Raw genomic sequence first — 18,871 nt, 5'->3', positions numbered from 1 at the left:
TGGCTACGGTGTATGTAAACTTCCAAAAATAAAAACTCCCACTGTACACTGCATATATTTTCAGCGAACTTAACATGTGTAAATATTTGTATGATCATAACAAGATTCAACAACTGAGACATAAACTGAACAAGTTCCACAGACGTGACTAACAGAAATTGAATAATGTGTCTCTGAACAAAGGGGGGGTCGAAATCAAAAGTAAGTCGGTATCTGGTGTGGCCACCAGTTGCATTAAGTACTGCAGTGCATCTCCTCCTCATGGACTGCACCAGATTTGCCAGTTCTTGCTATGAGATGTTACCCCACTCTTCCACCAAGGCACCTGCAAGTTCCTGGACATTTCTGGGGGGAATGGCCCTAACCCTCACCCTCTGATCCAACAGGTCCCAGATGTGCTCAATGGGATTGAAATCCGGGAAGGGAAGGGTACCACATGAGGGAGGAGGATGTCTTCCCTGTAACGCACAGTGTTGAGATTGCCTGCAATGACATCAAGCTCAGTCTGATGATGCTGTGACACACCGCCCCAGACCATGACAGACCCTCCACCTCCAAATCGATCCCGCTCCAGGGTAACAGGCCACGGTGTAACGCTAATTCCATCGACGATAAACGTGAATCCGACCGTCACCCCTGATGAGACAAAACCGCGACTCGTCAGTGAATATGCACTTTTTGCCAGTTCTGTCTGGTCCAGGGACGGTGGGTTTGTGCCCATAGGCGACGTTGTTGCCAGTGATGTCTGGTGAGGACCTGCCTTACAACAGGCCTACAAGCCCTCAGTTCAGCCTGTTGCGGACAGTCCTGAGTAAAAGTGCAATATGTGTCTTGTAAAAACGTTTAAGTTCCTTGCTCAGAACATGAGAACATATGAAAGCTGGTGGTTCCTTTTATCATGAGTCTTCAATATTCCCAGTTAAGAAGTTTTAGGTTGTAGTTATTATAGGACTGTTTCTCTCTATACCATTTGTATTTCATATACCTTTGACTATTGGATGTTCTTATAGGCACTATAGTATTGCCAGCCTAATCTCGGGAATTGATAGGTTTGAAGTCATAAACAGCGCTGTGCTTCAAGCATTGCGAAGAGCTGCTGGCAAACGCAGGAAAGGGCTGTTTGAATGAACGCTTACGAGCCTGCTGCTGCCTACCACCGCTCAGTCAGACTGCTCTATCAAATATCAAATTATGGACTTAATTATAATATAATAAACACACAGAAATACGAGGCTTAGGTCATTAATATGTTAAAATCCGGAAACTATAATTTTGAAAACTAAACGTTTATTCTTTCAGGGAAATACGGAGCCTTTCCTTATTTTATCGAACGGGTGGCATCCATAAGTCTAATTATTGCTGTTACATTGCACAACCTTCAATGTTATGTCATACTTATGTAAAATTCTGGCTAATTAATTACGGTCTTTGTTAGGAAGAAATGGTCTTCACACAGTTCGCAACGAGCCAGGCGGCCCAAACTGCTGCATATAACCTGACTATGCTTTCAGAGAACGCAGGAGAAGTGACACAATTTTCCTAGTTAATATTGCCTGCTAACATGAATTACTTTTAACTAAATATGCAGGTTTAAAAATATACTTGTGTATTGATTTTAAGAAAGGTATTGATGTTTATGGTTAGGTACATTTAGTGCAACGACAGTGCTTTTTTCGCGAATGCGCTTGTTAAATCATCACCGTTTGGCGAAGTAGGCTGTGATTTGATGATAAATTAACAGGCACCGCATTGATTATTTGCAACGCATAACAAGCTAGTTAAACGAGTAATATCATCAACCATATGTAGTCAACTAGTGATTATGTTAAGGTTGATTGTTTTTTATAAGATAAGTTTAATGCTAGCTAGCAACTTACCTTGGCTCCTTGCTGCACTCGCATAACACGTGGTCATTCTGCCACGCAGTCTCCTCGTGGAGTGCAATGTAATCGGCCATAATTGGCGTCCAAAAATGCCAATTACCGATTTTTGTTATGAAAACTTGAAATCGGCCCTAATTAATCAGCCATGCCGATTAATCGGTCGACCTCTAGTCTTAGGCGTCTCACAGTACGGACATTGCAATTTATTGCCCTGGCCACATCTGCAGTCATCATGCCTCTTTGCAGCATGCCTAAGGCACGTTCACGCAGATGAGCCGGGACCCTGGGCATCTTTCTTTTGGTGTTTTTCAGAGTCAGTAGAGAGGCCTCTTTTTAGTGTCCTAAGTTTTCATAACTGTGACCTTAATTGCCTACCGTCTGTAAGCTGTTAGTGTCTTAATGACCGTTCCACAGGTGCATGTTCATTAATTGTTTATGGTTCATTGAACAAGCATGGGAAACGGTGTTTAAACCCTTTACAATGAAGATCTGTGAAGTTATTTGGATTTTTACGAATTATCTTTTTATATAGTTTAAATATCCTAATAAGCAACTAATTCTGAAATAAAAAAATGTAATAAATTACAAATTACATGACCCTCCCTTGGACTAGATAAAAAAAAATATATATATATACTAAACCCTCCCTTTGCCTGAAATTGAAAACGCATGACTTTCTTCCAGGTAATCATTCTGTAAATTTGGATCTGTCCCTAATGACATAAGGGTCCTCTATTTTGGCTGTCCTTTAACCTTGCTTGACCTCTAGCAATCATGTTAAATCTGCTATGATGTTGCTGGGTTTGACATCCGTACTGGCATTGTAATTCTCACACCAATCATTATATTAACCTTGTAGGGACATTTAAAAGGCCAGCGTCGTGTTCTGTAGGAACAAAATGACAGAAAATGTTTTGAAATGGAACAAGGTACTACCTGTCCTGAACAAAAAGGCCAGGGTTGTGTTTTGTACGCACGAAAGGGCAGATTTTTGGGGGGCTGGAAATGGAACAAAGGCATTGGTGGAAAAAGTCATGCCATACTTGACTATAAGTAAAGATACCTTAATAGAAGATTACTCATGTGAAAGTCACCTAGTAAAATACTACTTGAGTATAAGTCTAAGTATCTGATTTTATATATACTTAAGTATCTAAAGTAAATGTAATTGGTAAAGTATACTTAATTATCAAAAGTAAAAGTATAAATCATTTAAAATTCCTTATATTAAGCAAACCAGACATCACCATTTTCTAGTAAAAAAAATTTTTTACGGATAGCCAGGGACACTCTCCAACACTGGCATAATTTACAAACAAAGCATTTGTGTTAAGTAAGTCTACCAGATCAGAGGCAGTAGGGATGACCAGGAATGTTCTCTTGATGAGTGTGTGAATTGGACCATTTTCCTATCCTGCTAAGCATTCAAAATGTAACGAGTACTTTTGGGTGTCAGGGAAAATGTATGGAGTAAAAAGTACATTTATTTTCTTCAGGAATGTAGTGAAGTAAAAGTTGTCAAAAATATAAATAGTAAGGTAAAGTACAGATACCCCCCCCCAAAAAACAACTGAAGTATTACTTTAAAGTACTTTACACCACTGGACAAGGGACTACCTGTCCTGAACTTATCCCATAAGAACACTCTGGTTATGTCCCAAATTGCATCTTATTTCCTATATAGTACACTAGGAAATAGGGGTATCATTTGGGATGCAACCTCTCCTTTGGAAATCCAACCTGTTGTTATTGTCTGCCCTGTAGCTGTGCGGCTGAGGTGGGCTGGTTTTATGAGTGAGCCTGGATGACCGTGATGGAGGAGGCTGCCACTCGGCTGGAGAGGGAGCATGTGCACAGCGTCTACGAGAAGATTGCTCCTTATTTTAATGACAGCCGCTACAAGGCCTGGCCCAAGGTGCGTCAGTTCCTACTGGAGCATGAGCCTGGCAGTATCATCGCTGACGTGGGTATGTATGCTACTGTGTCTGTTCTACTGCTGATGGACATGCATTAAGTGGGTATGTGTCTCTGTCCTACCACTGACTATCTCTGGTGGCCTGAGTCTAATTGAAATTAACAAAAAGGCCAATAACAACATACTCTGCCTAAGGTTTTCTACCTGCTATTGTTTGATTTCATGATGCAATGTTTAGTTGTTGACAAGCAAATTAGTCTTTGGTTGACTCTTGCTTTCAGCTACTGTCTAAGATGGTGTGTGATATTCTTAATTTCGCGCCAGGGAATTGGTTTTCACACTCGAAAGTACCAGTCATTCTGATTCTGAGATGGCCTTGCTTCAAGTCATGATGTCAATGTGAAAACACAAGTAGCACTTCCAAAGCAGTGCACCATATAGGCAAGCAAATAGGGTGCCATTTCATATTGGCCTCATGCATGTCTTTCTCCTGGGGTTTACATCTAGGCTGCATCCTGATTCTCTGCCCTTCTCCAAAAGGGTGCACATGCACACTCCCGGTCATGGATTAAACAGTGGTGGAAACTCCCTCCAGCCAATGCTTACACCAATCCAATTCTTTGAAATCTATGATTGTGAGTGAGCAAGTGCACACTTTGGGAGAAGGGTGGAGAATCAGGACTGGGACCTGGTGTTTGTTGTTGATTGTCTGCCTGCATCCCCATCACAGGCTGTGGCAATGGCAAGTACCTGCACATCAACGGCAGTGTGTTCAAGCTGGGCTGTGACGTGTGTCGCCCCCTGGTGGACTCTGCCTGGAGCCAGGGCCACGAGGTGCAGCTGTGTGACAGCCTCAGGCTGCCCTACAGGGACAGCTGCTTTGACGGTGTCCTCTCTATCGCAGGTAGGCCTATGCTTCACTCAACATGGGAGGGTACTGGCCTGTGTTGTCTAGCGGTTAGTGTGTCTGACCCCGGTTCAATCGGGGGTCAGACCAACTGGCTTGCATTCTGACTCACACTCCTGCTACCATTACTGTCTTCTTTTCACTGTCCTCCTCACGCCCCCTCGGGCCATAGGTATAAGCAGTGCTTGACTTGGAATGAAAGAAGTGCAGGAGCTGTCTTCTTCCAAGTCGGTCCATTAGACTATGTTCATCGAAATTCACAAATTATGTGACATTATGCTATAGAGACCTCTGTTTATTCACTGTTAAGGGTTTGTACACATTGTTCATGACTATTATTATAGCCTACGTGAAAAAGTAAGCATTATTGACACTGGAAGGCTGCTGTGTCTGATCCCATGTAGACCTACCATCTCCTGCCATTGTGCCCTTGATCAAGGCACTTAACCCCCACGAAGTACAACTGCACGGTTAGTCACATGTGGTCAACCCTCCATCTGGAGAGCTCCTGGGTGTGCGGGCTTGGCTTTTGATCCAGCCGTGAAACACCCTAGTCTGCTTATTAAGATTCTGTTGAGCAGCTGATTTTACAATGTGGTTAGACCAGGGCTTGAACAAAAGAGTGCCACCACTTAGGATGGTTGCCATCCTCAGTGGTGGCAACCATGACTGAAGTAAAGGTGAAAGTCACCCAGTAAAATACCACTTGAGTAAAAGTCTACAAGTTTTTGGTTTTAAAAATACTTAAGTATTAAAAGTAAATGTAATTGCTAAAATATACTTAAGTATCAAAAGTAAAGTATATATAATTTCAAATTGCTTATATTAAGCAAAGCAGACGGCACCATTTTGTTTTTTTAAAAGTATGCATATCCAGGGGCACACTCAGACATTATTTACAAAAGATGCATTTGTGTTTAGTGAGTCTGCCAGATCAGAGGCAGTAAGGATGGCCACGTGTTCTCTTGATAAGTGTGTGAATTTCACCATTTTTCTGGCCTGTTAAGCATTCAAAATGTAACGAGTACTTTTGGATGTCTGGGGAAAATGGATGGAGTAAAAAGTACATAATTTTCCTTTGGAATGTAGTGAAGTAAAAGTACACAGTAACATCCTATTTTTCTGTAGTCTCTCCAACACTTCTAGCTCAACTACAGGAGGCGGGAGTAGCCATGGTGGATTTACAGGAATAGCTACTGTTGGACTAAACTCCCTTCTATACAGTCCCATCTCCTTCACCCACCCACCCAAAGCTCTGTTCTGTCTTCGCTCATGTACCCAGCATGCCTGTAAAATCCCTTTCTCAGGATGAGACACCCCGTGTCCCTGTAGGTTGACCCAAAAAATAATTGCCAGCTGGTGTCTCCTAATCTGCAATGGCATATCCCCCATCTCCACCTGTAGTCCAGACACTAGGGAGGTCTGAAACGCCCCACTACATATTTTGAGTCCTTGCCCCCTGTATGACATCTAGCCTTTCAAATGAGGTCCGAGCTGTCGAACAATTCGCTGCCATAGCCTATTACAGATCGGATCAATGCAACATACATGGTCCTCAATGAGGAACGCCCCGCCCCCCACTCCTTCCCCATCAGACAGCGCATCACATTTAGCACCTTCTGACACTTTCCCACCACTCTCTCAGTGTGTTCTGCCCAGGTCAGTCTAGTGTCAAAGTATACCCCAAGGAACCTGAAGGTCCTCACCCTCTCCAAGTTTCTCCCATATAACCTCAAGTCTACCTCATCTCCCACCTTCCTCCTGGTAAAGAACACGGTCTGAGTTTTATCTACAGAGGACCTGAATCCCCACATTTTAAGGATCGGTGTCCCGCTGGCGGGAAAACTTCCGGTGAAACTGGAGGGCGCGTAATTAAAATGAAATCTACTATTATGGATTTTAAACATTTAGGTACATGTAAGTGTCTTATATCAGCTGAAAGCTTAAATTCTTGTTAATCTAACTGCACTGTCCGATTTACAGTAGCTATTACAGCTAAAACATGCCATGTGATTGTTTGAGGACGGCGCCCCACATCAAAATATCTTTCCATCGGCACAGGTTTCATACATTCACATATAAAGATTAAATATTCACTTTTTTTTTAAATCTTCCTCTGATTTGTCATCCAAAGGGTCCCAGCTATAACATGTAGTGTCGTTTTGTTAGATAAAATCTTTTTTTATATCTCAAAAAGTCAGTTTAGTTGGCGCCATCAATTTGAGTAATCCACTCGTTCAATTTGTAGAGAAAGGAATCTGAAAATCGACACCTAAACTTTGTTTCAAATGAGTTTCTATTTACTCCTCAGATACCCTAAAATGTAATCAAACCATAATATTTATTTCGGAAAGAAGTATGTTCAATAGGAAACCAATTTCAGCAGGTGCGCAACTTCGTCGTGGTGCGCAAAAACACGGATTTTCAAGTCTGTGTCCTCATACTAAAACTGTTATATCTGATTTGTTTTTGAAGTTACAAGACTGAAACCTTGAACATAGTGACACCCTGTGGAAGCCATAGGAATTGCATCCAGGGAGCTATTTTACAATATTACCTTTCTCTTGCATTTCTAAGAGGATGGTCTCTCCAAAAAAAGAAAATTCCGTTTTTTTCTTTGGATTTTCTCCTACCATATCTATTGTGTTATATTCTCCTACATTATTTTAACATTTCTACAAACTTCAAAGTGTTTTCTTTCCAATGGTACCAATTATATGCATATCCTGGCTTCAGGGCCTGAGCTACAGGCAGTTTACTTTGGGCACATCATTCAGGCAGAAATGGAGAAAAAAGGGGCCTAGCCCTAAGAAGTCATTAATGCCCACCGCTCTACCTCATCAATTGCTTCCTGTACCTTCTTGACTATGTATGGCACATTTTTTCCCTCTTCCATAAGGCCCCGTCTGCAAATAATGACCTCCCAATATTTGGCTGTACCTGAGAGTAAACATTATTGATCATGATTGAGAACAACAGAGGACTAATCACACTCCCCTGCGGTGTACCATTATCCACCAGGTAGCTGCCTGAGAGGCTTCCCCAACCTGACCTGGATAGACCTTCCAAACAGGAAATCCTTTATCCAGGTGTACGTTCTCCCTCCTAACCCCGGAATATCGAGCTCGATAAGCAACCCCTCCTTCCACATCATATCATACACCTTCGACCACATCAAAAAAGACAGATACAACAGTCTCCCTGTTCACTTGAGGCTTCCTGACCTCTGCTTCTTAGCAGAGCACTGGGTCCATAGTTCCCCTACCTTTCCTGAACCCACTCTGGTGTGGCGATACTAGCCCCTTGCACTCCAGGAAGTAAGTTAGCCTCTCCGTAATCATAAATTCCATAATCTTAAATACATGTGATGTTAAAGCTATTGGCCGATAGCTTGTTGGCCTCGTTGGGTCCTTCCCTGGCTTCCGGATTGGTACCACTACTGTAGTTTCCCTTCCTCCCACACTCTTGTACAACACCAATAACTTATCCAGTGCCTCAACACAAGATGGGCCAACATAACATGGCACACCTCAAATTTCCCAGGTGAAGGTAACCCAGTCTTACCTATTTCCCTTTTGTGCATTCAACGCATCATTTACATCCTCCCTCCTATCTAGCACTCCTGGATGCTTCTCTCTCATTCTCTCTGCCCCTCCATCTGACAAATTAACCAGGTTAATTTAACCAGGTTAATTAACCAGGTTAATTAACCAGGTTAAATTAACCAGGTTAATTAACCAGGTTAATTTGGCGTTCATCTCTCCTCATCTGTTACTGGCACATCCTTCCCACTCATCAATACTGGATTATCCCACTCCCTTCTGACCCCACTCATCAAGACTGGATTATCCCACTCCCTTCTGACCCCACTCATCAAGACTGGATTATCCCACTCCCTTCTGACCCCACTCATCAATACTGGATTATCCCACTCCCTTCTGACCCCACTCATCGTCTTAATCATCCCCCAAACCTCTCACACAGGTGTCGCCCTCCCAATGGTGTCACAGAACCAACGGCAACATGACCTCTTAGTTCTCTTCATCAGGGCCTGGGCGTGTTTATATTGAATCAGATGTTGGAAGTTATGTGTCCTTTTCCGTACCAACGCAATCTTTAACAGCCTACTGTCACGCAGATTCACAGACTAGCGGCAAATAAACGTGAACGAAAACGGAATCAGGAACTGAATGCCCACTCTCCATTGCTATTCAATGCAGATCCCGCCTTCGTGCTTTGATCAACCTTTTTTGCCTCCGTGTGTGAATCTGGGCCTGCGATATGCTACTTTTGTTTTATAGAGGAGCCAAAATGCAATTCCCAAAAAATTAGAAGTGCCAGTACGATGCTCTGGAAAGCTCCGGCCCAAATCAAGCACTGTGGTAGGGAGTGAATTGGGACCCAGTGTTAGGCTAACTGGGCACTTCATTCATTCATTCATTGCCTCTCCCTCTACGATACGCACTTCCGGTTTGGTTTGGAGCGAGTAGTTGCATTCCGCTTTGCTCCACAGGTAGTATTACAGGTAGTATTACATTTCATTTCATTACAGTACAACAGTTTGATTTGTTTGATCTTAGCTGGCTACATAGCCGTCTTTGTATCCAAGATAATTGTGTAGTCTAGAGTAATTGTCGAGGTTACCTAGCCAGTTAGAGGTTACCTAGCCAGCTACACTTTCAAACAAAGTCAACAACGCAGCCACTGCTAGCTAGCCTATTTCACCAGCCAGCAGTACTATATCATTTTAGTCAATAAGATTTTTTGCAACGTAAGCTTAACTTTCTGAACATTCGAGACGTGTAGTCCACTTACATTTAACATTTACATTTAAGTCATTTAGCAGACGCTCTTATCCAGAGCGACTTACAAATTGGTGCATTCACCTTATGATATCCAGTGGAACAACCACTTTACAATAGTGCATCTAACTCTTTTAAGGGGGGGGGGGGGGTTAGAAGGATTACTTTATCCTATCCTAGGTATTCCTTAAAGAGGTGGGGTTTCAGGTGTCTCCGGAAGGTGGTGATTGACTCCGCTGACCTGGCGTCGTGAGGGAGTTTGTTCCACCATTGGGGTGCCAGAGCAGCGAACAGTTTTGACTGGGCTGAGCGGGAACTGTACTTCCTCAGAGGTAGGGAGGCGAGCAGGCCAGAGGTGGATGAACGCAGTGCCCTTGTTTGGGTGTAGGGCCTGATCAGAGCCTGAAGGTACGGAGGTGCCGTTCCCCTCACAGCTCCGTAGGCAAGCACCATGGTCTTGTAGCGGATGCGAGCTTCAACTGGAAGCCAGTGGAGAGAGCGGAGGAGCGGGGTGACGTGAGAGAACTTGGGAAAGTTGAACACCAGACGGGCTGCGGCGTTCTGGATGAGTTGTAGGGGTTTAATGGCACAGGCAGGGAGCCCAGCCAACAGCGAGTTGCAGTAATCCAGACGGGAGATGACAAGTGCCTGGATTAGGACCTGCGCCGCTTCCTGCGTGAGGCAGGGTCGTACTCTGCGAATGTTGTAGAGCATGAACCTACAGGAACGGGTCACCGCCTTGATGTTAGTTGAGAACGACAGGGTGTTGTCCAGGATCACGCCAAGGTTCTTAGCACTCTGGGAGGAGGACACAATGGAGTTGTCAACCGTGATGGCGAGATCATGGAACGGGCAGTCCTTCCCCGGGAGGAAGAGCAGCTCCGTCTTGCCGAGGTTCAGCTTGAGGTGGTGATCCGTCATCCACACTGATATGTCTGCCAGACATGCAGAGATGCGATTCACCACCTGGTTATCAGAGGGGGGAAAGGAGAAGATTAATTGTGTGTCGTCTGCATAGCAATGATAGGAGAGACCATGTGAGGATATGACAGAGCCAAGTGACTTGGTGTATAGCGAGAATAGGAGAGGGCCTAGAACAGAGCCCTGGGGGACACCAGTGGTGAGAGCACGTGGTGCGGAGACAGATTCTCGCCACGCCACCTGGTAGGAGCGACCTGTCAGGTAGGACGCAATCCAAGCGTGGGCCGCGCCGGAGATGCCCAGCTCGGAGAGGGTGGAGAGGAGGATCTGATGGTTCACAGTATCAAAGGCAGCCGATAGGTCTAGAAGGATGAGAGCAGAGGAGAGAGAGTTAGCTTTAGCAGTGCGGAGCGCCTCCGTGACACAGAGAAGAGCAGTCTCAGTTGAATGACTAGTCTTGAAACCTGACTGATTTGGATCAAGAAGGTCATTCTGAGAGAGATAGCAGGAGAGCTGGCCAAGGACGGCACGTTCAAGAGTTTTGGAGAGAAAAGAAAGAAGGGATACTGGTCTGTAGTTGTTGACATCGGAGGGATCGTGTGTAGGTTTTTTCAGAAGGGGTGCAACTCTCGCTCTCTTGAAGACGGAAGGGACGTAGCCAGCGGTCAAGGATGAGTTGATGAGCGAGGTGAGGTAAGGGAGAAGGTCTCCGGAAATGGTCTGGAGAAGAGAGGAGGGGATAGGGTCAAGCGGGCAGGTTGTTGGGCGGCCGGCCGTCACAAGACGCGAGATTTCATCTGGAGAGAGAGGGGAGAAAGAGGTCAAAGCACAGGGTAGGGCAGTGTGAGCAGAACCAGCGGTGTCGTTTGACTTAGCAAACGAGGATCGGATGTCGTCGACCTTCTTTTCAAAATGGTTGACGAAGTCATCAGCAGAGAGGGAGGAGGGGGGAGGAGGGGGAGGAGGATTCAGGAGGGAGGATAATGTGGCAAAGAGCTTCCTAGGGTTAGAGGCAGATGCTTGGAATTTAGAGTGGTAGAAATTGGCTTTAGCAGCAGAGACAGAAGAGGAGAATGTAGAGAGGAGGGAGTGAAAGGATGCCAGGTCCGCAGGGAGGCGAGTTTTCCTCCATTTCCGCTCGGCTGCCCGGAGCCCTGTTCTGTGAGCTCGCAATGAGTCGTCGAGCCACGGAGCAGGAGGGGAGGACCGAGCCGGCCTGGAGGATAGGGGACATAGAGAGTCAAAGGATGCAGAAAGGGAGGAGAGGAGGGTTGAGGAGGCAGAATCAGGAGATAGGTTGGAGAAGGTTTGAGCAGAGGGAAGAGATGATAGGATGGAAGAGGAGAGAGTAGCGGGGGAGAGAGAGCGAAGGTTGGGACGGCGCGATACCATCCGAGTAGGGGCAGTGTGGGAAGTGTTGGATGAGAGCGAGAGGGAAAAGGATACAAGGTAGTGGTCGGAGACTTGGAGGGGAGTTGCAATGAGATTAGTGGAAGAACAGCATCTAGTAAAGATGAGGTCAAGCGTATTGCCTGCCTTGTGAGTAGGGGGGGAAGGTGAGAGGGTGAGGTCAAAAGAGGAGAGGAGTGGAAAGAAGGATGCAGAGAGGAATGAGTCAAAGGTAGACGTGGGGAGGTTAAAGTCACCCAGAACTGTGAGAGGTGAGCCATCCTCAGGAAAGGAACTTATCAGGGCGTCAAGCTCATTGATGAACTCTCCAAGGGAACCTGGAGGGCGATAAATGATAAGGATGTTAAGCTTGAAAGGGCTGGTAACTGTGACAGCATGGAATTCAAAGGAGGCGATAGACAGATGGGTCAGGGGAGAAAGAGAGAATGTCCACTTGGGAGAGATGAGGATCCCAGTGCCACCACCCCGCTGACCAGAAGCTCTCGGGGTGTGCGAGAACACGTGGGCAGACGAGGAGAGAGCAGTAGGAGTAGCAGTGTTATCAGTGGTAATCCATGTTTCCGTCAGTGCCAAGAAGTCGAGGGACTGGAGGGAAGCATAGGCTGAGATGAACTCTGCCTTGTTGGCCGCAGATCGGCAGTTCCAGAGGCTGCCTGAGACCTGGAACTCCACGTGGGTCGTGCGCGCTGGGACCACCAGGTTAGAGTAGCAGCGGCCACGCGGTGTGAAGCGTTTGTATGGTCTGTGCAGAGAGGAGAGAACAGGGATAGACAGACACATAGTTGACAGGCTACAGAAGAGGCTACGCTAATGCAAAGGAGATTGGAATGACAAGTTTATTTATTTTTTAAATTTAAAAATTTAAATTTTAAATTTATCGCCCTCCAGGTTCCCTTGGAGAGTTCATCAATGAGCTTGACGCCCTGATAAGTTCCTTTCCTGAGGATGGCTCACCTCTCACAGTTCTGGGTGACTTTAACCTCCCCACGTCTACCTTTGACTCATTCCTCTCTGCATCCTTCTTTCCACTCCTCTCCTCTTTTGACCTCACCCTCTCACCTTCCCCCCCTACTCACAAGGCAGGCAATACGCTTGACCTCATCTTTACTAGATGCTGTTCTTCCACTAATCTCATTGCAACTCCCCTCCAAGTCTCCGACCACTACCTTGTATCCTTTTCCCTCTCGCTCTCATCCAACACTTCCCACACTGCCCCTACTCGGATGGTATCGCGCCGTCCCAACCTTCGCTCTCTCTCCCCCGCTACTCTCTCCTCTTCCATCCTATCATCTCTTCCCTCTGCTCAAACCTTCTCCAACCTATCTCCTGATTCTGCCTCCTCAACCCTCCTCTCCTCCCTTTCTGCATCCTTTGACTCTATGTCCCCTATCCTCCAGGCCGGCTCGGTCCTCCCCTCCTGCTCCGTGGCTCGACGACTCATTGCGAGCTCACAGAACAGGGCTCCGGGCAGCCGAGCGGAAATGGAGGAAAACTCGCCTCCCTGCGGACCTGGCATCCTTTCACTCCCTCCTCTCTACATTCTCCTCTTCTGTCTCTGCTGCTAAAGCCAATTTCTACCACTCTAAATTCCAAGCATCTGCCTCTAACCCTAGGAAGCTCTTTGCCACCTTCTCCTCCCTCCTGAATCCTCCTCCCCCTCCTCCCCCCTCCTCCCTCTCTGCTGATGACTTCGTCAACCATTTTGAAAAGAAGATCGACGACATCCGATCCTCGTTTGCTAAGTCAAACGACACCGCTGGTTCTGCTCACACTGCCCTACCCTGTGCTTTGACCTCTTTCTCCCCTCTCTCTCCAGATGAAATCTCGCGTCTTGTGACGGCCGGCCGCCCAACAACCTGCCCGCTTGACCCTATCCCCTCCTCTCTTCTCCAGACCATTTCCGGAGACCTTCTCCCTTACCTCACCTCGCTCATCAACTCATCCTTGACCGCTGGCTACGTCCCTTCCGTCTTCAAGAGAGCGAGAGTTGCACCCCTTCTGAAAAAACCTACACTCGATCCCTCCGATGTCAACAACTACAGACCAGTATCCCTTCTTTCTTTTCTCTCCAAAGCTCTTGAACGTGCCGTCCTTGGCCAGCTCTCCTGCTATCTCTCTCAGAATGACCTTCTTGATCCAAATCAGTCAGGTTTCAAGACTAGTCATTCAACTGAGACTGCTCTTCTCTGTGTCACGGAGGCGCTCCGCACTGCTAAAGCTAACTCTCTCTCCTCTGCTCTCATCCTTCTAGACCTATCGGCTGCCTTTGATACTGTGAACCATCAGATCCTCCTCTCCACCCTCTCCGAGCTGGGCATCTCCGGCGCGGCCCACGCTTGGATTGCGTCCTACCTGACAGGTCGCTCCTACCAGGTGGCGTGGCGAGAATCTGTCTCTGCACCACGTGCTCTCACCACTGGTGTCCCCCAGGGCTCTGTTCTAGGCCCTCTCCTATTCTCGCTATACACCAAGTCACTTGGCTCTGTCATATCCTCACATGGTCTCTCCTATCATTGCTATGCAGACGACACACAATTAATCTTCTCCTTTCCCCCCTCTGATAACCAGGTGGTGAATCGCATCTCTGCATGTCTGGCAGACATATCAGTGTGGATGACGGATCACCACCTCAAGCTGAACCTCGGCAAGACGGAGCTGCTCTTCCTCCCGGGGAAGGACTGCCCGTTCCATGATCTCGCCATCACGGTTGACAACTCCATTGTGTCCTCCTCCCAGAGTGCTAAGAACCTTGGCGTGATCCTGGACAACACCCTGTCGTTCTCAACTAACATCAAGGCGGTGACCCGTTCCTGTAGGTTCATGCTCTACAACATTCGCAGAGTACGACCCTGCCTCACGCAGGAAGCGGCGCAGGTCCTAATCCAGGCACTTGTCATCTCCCGTCTGGATTACTGCAACTCGCTGTTGGCTGGGCTCCCTGCCTGTGCCATTAAACCCCTACAACTCATCCAGAACGCCGCAGCCCGTCTGGTGTTCAACTTTCCCAAGTTCTCTCACGTCACCCCGCTCCTCCGCTCTCTCCACTGGCTTCCAGTTGAAGCTCGCATCCGCTACAAGACCATGGTGCTTGCCTACGGAGCTGTGAGGGGAACGGCACCTCCGTACCTTCAGGCTCTGATCAGGCCCTACACCCAAACAAGGGCACTGCGTTCATCCACCTCTGGCCTGCTCGCCTCCCTACCTCTGAGGAAGTACAGTTCCCGCTCAGCCCAGTCAAAACTGTTCGCTGCTCTGGCACCCCAATGGTGGAACAAACTCCCTCACGACGCCAGGTCAGCGGAGTCAATCACCACCTTCCGGAGACACCTGAAACCCCACCTCTTTAAGGAATACCTAGGATAGGATAAAGTAATCCTTCTAACCCCCCCCCCCCCTTAAAAGAGTTAGATGCACTATTGTAAAGTGGTTGTTCCACTGGATATCATAAGGTGAATGCACCAATTTGTAAGTCGCTCTGGATAAGAGCGTCTGCTAAATGACTTAAATGTTAAATGTAATTCAATTCAATAAAAAAAAGCTTTGTATATTCAATTTACATTTGAAAATTGTCTTTGGCATGAGGCTCACATGCATCACATTCATTTATCCATCTCTCCTCGATTTAAAGGGGCAATGTGGGATTGGCACATGAATTTCGAAGTCCAAAAATCTATGATATATAGCCATTGATTATAAACTGGGTGGTTTGAGCCCTGAATGCTGATTGGCTGACAGCCGTGGTATATCAGACTGTATACCACGGGTACGACAAAACATTTATTTGAAGTGCTCTAGTTACATTGGTAACCAGTTTATAATAGCAATAAGGCACCTCAGGGGTTTGTGATATATGGCCAATACATCACGGCTATAACACGGCGTTGCGTTGTGCCCAAGAACAGCCCTTAGCCGTGGTATATTGGCTATATACCACACCCCCACGGGCCTTACTGCTTAAATATAACGTATGCATGGCTCATGAGCTTAGTTGAACTGTCTTACCTTGTCACCCAAAATATAAGCTGGTTTTACTCCATTGTTTGTAAATGTTGCAATCGTAAGTTGTAAACAAATACTGTATCAGCTTCAAAACATGGTTAAAAATCATTATGATTTCATGGATGGTCAGTCTTTGCAACCATAGCTCTGTCTATGAATTTGAGTGGTTCCATTTCTCCAGCCCCATCCCAAAGCTGTTTACCCCAAAAAAGTGGCTGGTTCTGTTTTGTTGTTTTTGAATCCCAAATTTCCCATTTAACATACTCCCAACTGTCTCTGCTTGGGTATCATGTAGCTGTTCATGTTCAGTGCTTCACTTCAAATCAGAGTGGTTGTGACATGTTGAAAACAAGGCCGAGTTTCATAGTTGACATGAGATACACTTCCTGGCACAGCGCCCTTGTTGCCTCGGCAGCCGGGTTACCAAGATAACAAGGGTATGTTTGGGAAATAACAAATGGTTTTATTGCAAGGTTAAAGCGGTGTCTAATTACCAACGCGTGAGTAGGCAGGATTCGGGTGATCATTTGCCCTAGGACAGTATTAATAATCATAAACACTGGCCCCTCAGTGGCCTCGGGTAGGCCGCTGCCTTCAGAGCACAAGTTGACGTGGGTTCAAATCCAGCCCCTCAGTATTGTGGTCAATTCAAATTGAAAGAAGTCAATTCAGGAAGTAATTTGAATTTAAAATTGACCAACTTTTGAAATAAATCAATATTTTGATGCCCCTATGCTATTATTGAACCCTTTTCGCTATCTCAATGCCCCCCCTCCCATTCTGAACCTTCCATTCAGAAAGATCTGTTGAACATGTGACAATACTGTACAAGAAGCTCCAATGCCCACCACTTTCCTAGTTGAACTGCTCAACTTTCCGACCCTCAAATGTTTTTTTCTCCTTCTAGTCATCCATCATCTGTCCACCAAAGAGCGTCGTATTCGAGCAATAAAGGAAATGGCAAGGACCCTGCGCGTGGGCGGGCGCATCATGATATACGTGTGGGCCATGGAGCAGACACGGCGGAAGTTTCAGAAGCAGGACATCTTTGTGCCCTGGAACCCCAACCCCCCGTCCCCCACCCTGGGCAGGAAGAGTTCCACACCCCGGAGGAGGGGTGCTGTACAGAGCATGAGCGGTAGGTAGCTGGTTAGGGAGGTTCCGGAAGGTTGCTATTTTTTGTTGTTGATCTCAGGTGCAATCTCCTGCTGTTGTGCTCTTGAGCAACGCTCTCAACCCCTAAAATATTTTTGAGGTGAATGTGTGTGTGTGTGTTTGGACTAACCAAGTACGATTTATTTTCTTACCTATCCAAGAATGCCTCTACAGCGACAAGAACAGGAAGGTGAAAAGCACATCGTCCATGCTGGACAAAGAAGAAATGCCCTGCAGTCCCCATCAGAGCCACAGGCTGTGGTTCTTCTCCCGCTCCCTGGACTCGGTCTTTGACTTTGGCAGCTTGACCATCTCCAGATCCACCTCCAGGGAACTCATCAGCACCGTCTCCTCCCGGCTTGGGGAGGCGGAGGGGGGAAAGGTCGGCCGCAGAGGCAGGGGAGCGGGCCTCATCAAGCAGCTGTCCAGCCTCTTTTCTGGCTTCTCCAGGAACAACTCGGAGGAAGATGTCTTTGACTCGGTCACAGACTTAGCCAGGAGCCAGAGAGATCATGGCGACGACAACCACTCCAACTCCACAGAGAAGACCAGTGTCTCTACTGCCTTGGTTCAGGAGTGTGGCTCTGTGGCCCTGCCTGACCTGGTCTCCTCCTACCAGAGGGAGCACACAGAGGGACCAGGGCGGCCAGGGGAGAAAGACGCAGGCCCACCAGGAGACCTCAAACAGGACAGCGAAGGGGAGCCGGCGGCCGCATCGTGTCTGCGCTATTACCACGTGTTCCGGGAGGGCGAGCTGGCGGAGCTGATCGAGAGCCACGTCGAAGAGCTCCACGTCCTTTACTCCTACTTCGACCACGCCAACTGGTGCGTGGTGGCCGAGAAGGTCCAGGTTTGGAACATATGACTTGGTTTTAACAAGTTTGATTTTAAATTTTTTAACATGATTTATTCATCTTGCGCCTCAAAGGAAAAAAATACACTATTTTTTAAGAGATGTTGAAGGTTCTGTTCATATTCTTGAGGTGTTGTTTTAAGAGTTAGTGTTTCGCAAATGGAATGCACCTAATAAGCAGTGTCCAGAGACCCAGGGTCAGGGTATATCTGGCCTGCGTCCCAAATGGCACCCTATTCCCAAGACTTCTATCCCCCGTTCCAATGCTGCTATCAATGGACCCTCAATAACTATGAAAAATGTCTGCCAAGGAATCAAGTCATTTATGTTTTCCCCCTCTAGATTTTTGTTCTTCTGTTTTTAGCCATAGAGGAACTTATAGGATACCCCCCCTTCCGTTTACCTCTTAGACTAACCATTGACCATTATGTTATATAGTGGTGGAATGGGTTTCTCAAATGCAAAGTCTGCCTGTATTTGTCTTCATATGTTCCGCAAAATACAAGAGGAACCAATCTTGCAGCGACGTTCTGTGATGTGTTTGGTGTCCCTTTCTATGGACCACCTGTGTATAATGGGTCACGTTCTAAGGAGCCGTGTGTTGTTATTAAGAATGCTTAATTAAGTCAAGTGCTATAGTGTCAATGCTGTCTGTGTGATTTGGTGTTAACATGTTGTCCAGCTGAACTAAACCAATATAAAAAAAAAAAAAATTGGGGGGGGGGGAATGAACAGACATATGTCCTAGATGATACTGTGAAATGTTGCACTGTAGGTATGTTGCTGCTTGCTGAATGTCAGTGGTTCGCAGATGAATAGCTCCCGAACATTTCTGTAGTCATTGAACCATGGCAGTTGCATAAGCCAGACCCACTACTATGATACTGGTGTACAGATTATCTCACCTACCATACATTATTTTTGTCAAATGTTTTATGGTTGATTTTTAAAAATGACAATTTTTAAATAGAATTTGTCTGTGTGTGTTTTTGTTTAGCCCATGAATAAATAATTAGTATGAATCTC

General features: G+C 46.4%; 2 protein-coding genes across 2 annotated transcripts in view; both read left to right on the top strand.

Annotated features, from left to right (window-relative positions):
* Positions 1-18,871, top strand: part of trmt9b (tRNA methyltransferase 9B) — a 32,827-nt gene extending 13,956 nt beyond the window's left edge. The window contains exons 2-5 of the mRNA XM_071356426.1: positions 3,648-3,850; positions 4,529-4,702; positions 16,745-16,975; positions 17,154-18,871. Coding sequence (XP_071212527.1) covers positions 3,688-3,850; positions 4,529-4,702; positions 16,745-16,975; positions 17,154-17,857 — 1,272 coding nt within the window. The 5' untranslated portion in view covers positions 3,648-3,687 and the 3' untranslated portion in view covers positions 17,858-18,871. The remainder of the gene's footprint in view (positions 1-3,647; positions 3,851-4,528; positions 4,703-16,744; positions 16,976-17,153) is intronic.
* LOC139547546 (uncharacterized) lies at positions 13,708-15,339 on the top strand. Its single transcript, XM_071356427.1, has 2 exons — positions 13,708-13,884; positions 14,090-15,339. Exon 2 carries the CDS (start codon positions 14,452-14,454, stop codon positions 15,199-15,201), a length of 750 nt encoding a protein of 249 aa, XP_071212528.1. The 5' UTR covers positions 13,708-13,884; positions 14,090-14,451; the 3' UTR covers positions 15,202-15,339.

Source organism: Salvelinus alpinus, chromosome 21 (genome assembly GCF_045679555.1).
Source record: "Salvelinus alpinus chromosome 21, SLU_Salpinus.1, whole genome shotgun sequence".
In the NCBI taxonomy this organism is placed as follows: Eukaryota; Metazoa; Chordata; class Actinopteri; order Salmoniformes; family Salmonidae; genus Salvelinus; species Salvelinus alpinus.
Note: the sequence above shows the minus strand (reverse complement) of the source record. Positions and strands in the feature narration are given on the sequence as shown.